The sequence below is a fragment of the Stylophora pistillata genome, chromosome 5 (genome assembly GCF_964205215.1).
Source record: "Stylophora pistillata chromosome 5, jaStyPist1.2, whole genome shotgun sequence".
NCBI classification, from domain to species: Eukaryota; Metazoa; Cnidaria; class Anthozoa; order Scleractinia; family Pocilloporidae; genus Stylophora; species Stylophora pistillata.
The window spans coordinates 20602313-20607344 of record NC_142523.1 but is presented as its reverse complement, the minus strand read 5'-3'; the positions used below and the strand labels follow the sequence as shown (position 1 = coordinate 20607344).

General features: G+C 42.7%; 1 protein-coding gene across 1 annotated transcript; it reads left to right on the top strand.

The window, feature by feature from the left end:
* Positions 1-2764: 2764 nt before the first annotated feature.
* LOC148730742 (uncharacterized) lies at positions 2765-3897 on the top strand. The gene has a single exon (XM_088759547.1). The coding sequence runs from the start codon at positions 2765-2767 to the stop codon at positions 3851-3853; it is 1089 nt and encodes a 362-aa protein (XP_088615673.1). The 3' UTR covers positions 3854-3897.
* Positions 3898-5032: the final 1135 nt, after the last annotated feature.

The window sequence follows — 5032 nt, the reverse complement described above, 5'->3', positions numbered from 1 at the left end:
TATACTTTCCAACTCTTGCAGTAAATATTAAATAAGGTAAACTGAAGTGACAGGCCGGATTGCAAAGTCCATAAGTGATCTAATACAACTACAGTAGAAGAGCCCTAAATCAGTTCGAAAAACCTTAGCTATCTTAAGTTGCACCAAGAAATGAATTCTCTTAGAGGCCTTCTTAACAATTTCATTAATATGAATATTCCAGGTCAAATTAGATCATTGGAAATATTGAGACCCAATAGCTCAGTACATTGTCTACTTCTAAAGCATCGCCGTTGATAATAATGGGCTCAATTTCTTGCTGGGATTTTATAAAGGATATTCACATTTCTTTACACTTATCAGTGTTCAGCTGAACCCTGTTTTCTAATGAACATTGTACTACTCGATCTGTAGTACATTGGGCGTTGCTAAGGCCCCCTTCGCGACTGTTTCGGAGATAGTGGTATCATCTACAGATTTCCATAAATATGCATTCTCGACAACGAGGTCGTTGATGATAATCAAAAAAGCGAACGCGCTAATTTTGTTCACTGGGGGACGCCAGAGGGGACAGATTCCCACTCAGATACATATCATTCACCAAGTTTGATTCGTTGAGATCTGTTTGACAGAAAGTCAATTATCCAATTTACTATACTATTTGGCACGTCTAACATACATAATTTCGTAATAAGAATGCTATGTCCATTAAATCAAAAGCTTTACGGTAATCGAACAAGACAGCTGTTATAGTAGCATTGTTCCCGTAGGTGCCCTTAGACCAATCATGAAGCATGTCCAATTGAATTCAATTCAGTCAAGTTTATTGTCTTTACGTGAGGCATGCTTACCCAATTGCCCCAGCCAGAGGCTTATGTATGAAACGTAGGGCAACACCTACCCATCCCACCCCAGGGGAGGACATCCACCACACAGTAACCTCGTGCGTAGGAAATTAACCTCCCCTACCTCTAACCCTGCAGGAGACGGGGCGTACGGTTTATTCGTCCTTATCCGAGAAGACTAGAATATCTATCCATTTCTTCATATTATAGAAAGGTAGTAAATTCTCCTAACTTATTTTAAGACCATGAGTATTGGTCCGGCCGGGCCTCGAGCCCTTGACCTCCCGCACACCACAATCCGGCGCTCTTACCAATCGAGCTCGCCGGAGGGGGGAGGGGTTAGCAAGCATGGTTGACGATTTTGGTACGGCACCATACTGGCCCGTATCGAGATCTTTAAGTACAGCAGGTTTGATATAATCAGCTACAATGAACCCTTCAACTACATTGGAGAGACATGGCGTAAGTGAGATGGCCGGGTCTAAGATCTTTCTTTTAGATCACCACAGGTGTATTCTTTGGAAGGGGTATGACGACAGCAAATTTCCAGGATCGAGGTAGACGTTGGCCCCTGAACGATGCATTAACAATTCTGAAAACCCGAAAGGCAATGAGGTCGGCGTATTCCCGTAAAAGCCAACCGGTAACAATCCTGTCTGGGCCAACCGATTTAGAGGGTTAGCTCAATGGATAGAGCGCTGGACTGTTGTGAGGGAGGTCAAGGGTTCGAGCCCCGGCCGGACCAACACTTAGGGTCTTAAAATGATTGAGAAGAATATGCTACCTTTCTATAACATCAAGATATTCTAGTCTTCTCGGATAGGGACGAATAAATGGAGGTCCCGTATCCTGCAGGGTTAGGGGCAGGAGACGTTAATTTCTCACGCACGAGATAACTGTGTGATGGATGTCCTACCCTGGGGTGGGATGGGAGGGTAACAGGACCCCCGTTGATACCAGTGTTTAATACACTAAAGGGGCTATACTGTATAAATATAATTATTAAAAACTGGATCATTGGATAATGCAATTCAAGACTTTTTATTGGCTAAGCCATTATGGTATATCAGCCAATATACCATAATCTACAAATATGGTAAGCGTACGCGCCAGCTTAAAATCAAAAGGGGGCTAAAAAATCCAGTTTCTTCTTACAAAATAATAATTTCTTGGGGGCGTTTTTAATAAAACAATTATTCCACTCGCGCTTGTTGGATATGAAATGATTGTAGCCAACTCGGCGCTACGCACCTCGTTGGCTATCTATCTTCTCATATCCAACGCGCGCTCGTGGAATAATTGTTAATTATAACATAGCGCGCGCGGTAGTCCTATCTAATGCCTATTGCGCCATCATGAACAAAATCTTTATGTACGCACGGCCGTGCTCAATAAAATGACGTGTGCGGTTTCAAAATAGCTACAAAATTTCCGTCGTGTGAGTTCCTTAATTTAAAGTTTCGGAAAACAATATCAGTAAATGGGAGACCAACCAAACTTTTCTTTGGCTTTTGACCTTCCCGTAAGTAGTCAAGCCAACAAGCACAACAACAAAAAAAAGCACAACAGGCCCGTTTCCCGAATTTATCGGAACAGGAGCTGGAGAAGATTTTAGCTGAGAGACATTCAGCAAGAACTAAGAAGACTACAAATTGGTCTGTGGTAATTTTTAAAGGTAAACGTCTCTGTCGACCACGTTTTTTTATTGTAACATTTGTTAAACCCACCGGAAACCATTTAATTACAAAATTAACAAAACAAGCGGAGACGCCAACATTTTCGGGCAACTTTCATTTCAAAAAACATTACAGCTTCAATGTAACATAGTTAATTAAGAATAGCCGTCACCCATTGTCTATAAACTAAATGGTATTACCATTATTTCCTTCCTTAATTTAGCTTGGTATAAAGAGAAAAAAATACAGACACCGCTAGAACAAATGTCGCCTGACCAACTAGATGCGAACCTTCGCAGATTCTACGCAGAGGCCAGAAATAAATCCGGAGATGTGTACAGCAAATCTACACTACTTGATTTTCGTCACAGCATTGAAAGACATCTGAATGCACCGACACTGAACAAAGGCCTAAAGCTCACTTTTGATCCAAGATTTAAAAGGTCAAACGAAATGTTGAATGCGACAGTTGTCAGCTTGAAGCGTCAGGGAAAAGAAAATGTAAAACACAAACTGGCGATTGAAAACGAAGATTTGCTGAGGCTAAAATCCTCGCAAGTTCTCGCCTTGAGCAGCCCACTTTCTCTGCTCCGTAACGTGTGGTTCCATATCGTCCTCTTCTTTTGCAGAAGAGGTCGAGAGGGTCAGAGGACCCTGAAAACAACCAGCTTCAAGTTTGAAGTGGACCCAACTGGCCAGAACTTCGCGACGAAGACGCATGATGAAGCTACCAAAAATCATCCTAGTGGAATTGCCGACGTTTCAAGCACCGAAAAGTTAGCCCGAATGTACGAAACAGACGACGTAAATGACGGCTACAAGGCATTGAAATTATACATGTCCAAATTAAACCAGAGGAGCGAGTCGTTTTTCCAATATCCAAGAAAGAACTGGAGTTCTGACGACAACATCTGGTACGAAGCGCGTCCAGTCGGAGTTAACTCGCTCGACTCCATGATCAAAAACATTAGCGAAGCAGCATCCTTGTCGAAGCTCTACACCAACCACAGCGTCAGGGCCACAGCCATAACTTTGTGGTCTAATGCAGGAATTCCAAACAGGCACATCATGGTGATCTCCTGTCACAGAAATGAGCAAAGCCTTGCTCATTACAACACGCACCCATCCACATCCCAGCTTCGCAGTTGCAATGAGGTCCTGTCAAACAGCCTTGTCGACGGCACAACCGAGTCCTCTTTCAACAATACTACTGTCAGTCAAAATAACAGTGTGGTGGTGGCTCACGACAAGAATGCCAATTTCCTGGAGTCCCTCTTCGGCAATAATTGCACTATACAAGGCAATGTGAAGATCGTTTTCAAAAATGCAAATCCCACTACTTCTGGTCTTTGACTTTTACTAACCAAGCTTGTTTACCAAAACTTGTGTACTTTGACTTTTTTTGGGTACATTTTCATCGAGGAGTGTGACTTTGTTTAAAAAATTCACTCACTTTCGAAGAAACGACTTTTTTATTGACAATTTTAGAAATTAGATGAAGCGTTCCGTTCAACTGTCGCTAAAGTAATTGGGGCGTGTTTAGAACCAGCCAATGAACGCTTTTGTTCTGCATTGTGAGAACTTTGTAATCAATCCAAAAAATAACCCGTCTTTCAGCGCCCAAATTGTTGTCGTATGTTATAAAAGAATTGTTTCATGCTTTTAGCTGTGCGTATATCGAGTTATGGATGCACTTGGGAAGTTTGGAGAGCAGTCAAGAAGCTAGAGTTGCTCTCGGCTACGCCTCGAGCAACTCTTACGCTTCTCTCGTGCTCTCCAAACTCCCCGCGTGCATCCAGAGCTCGATATACGCACGCTAAGCATGAAACAATTCTTAAATGTCTACTCTACTCTATATTTGATAGGACTTTCCATACACGTTCCTCCGATACATCCAGGAACTCGGGGTAGTCTTTTTCCAGGGCAAGGTTAATGATGGGGCAAGACAGGCGATACTTTTCAAGAGGCTCAAGGAATGCTTTATTCATAGAGCTCGCCAGATCTTGTGTGAATAAATTCTCAACTTCTTTGACGTTCATTTGATTAAGGAGATCACCTGTAAAGCTTTCTCTCTCGGTTAACCCGATTTCTATAGAATTTGTATGGGACTGAGTCGGCACCAATATTGTGGAAAGCCTGTTGCCTTCTCCGGATTAATATTTCAAGCACTCCGTCATCCAAGGAGCATCGCGTGTGTTCATACGGACTTTTCTAACTGGCATCAGAAGGTCAAGGCCTGTGTGTATAACTTTCTGGAAAACACAGAGTAATACGCCGCAGGTCTCAAGAGAGCTGAGTAACAAAGGCCAATCCTATGAGCATAGATACCTACCCATCTCTGCATTGCGGCTGGGTTGTAGATCGCGTTTAAGAATGAACTTGTCAGAGGCAATACCCCGTTTCCTCACTAGAGGTGAGACAGATATAGAATTATGATCAAATAGGCTGAACGGTGGGAAGGTCTGCAGTTTGTCGTAGTGATCGTGTAAGGTAGTTAACACCTAGGTCCAAAATAGCTTCCTTCTGGGTTGG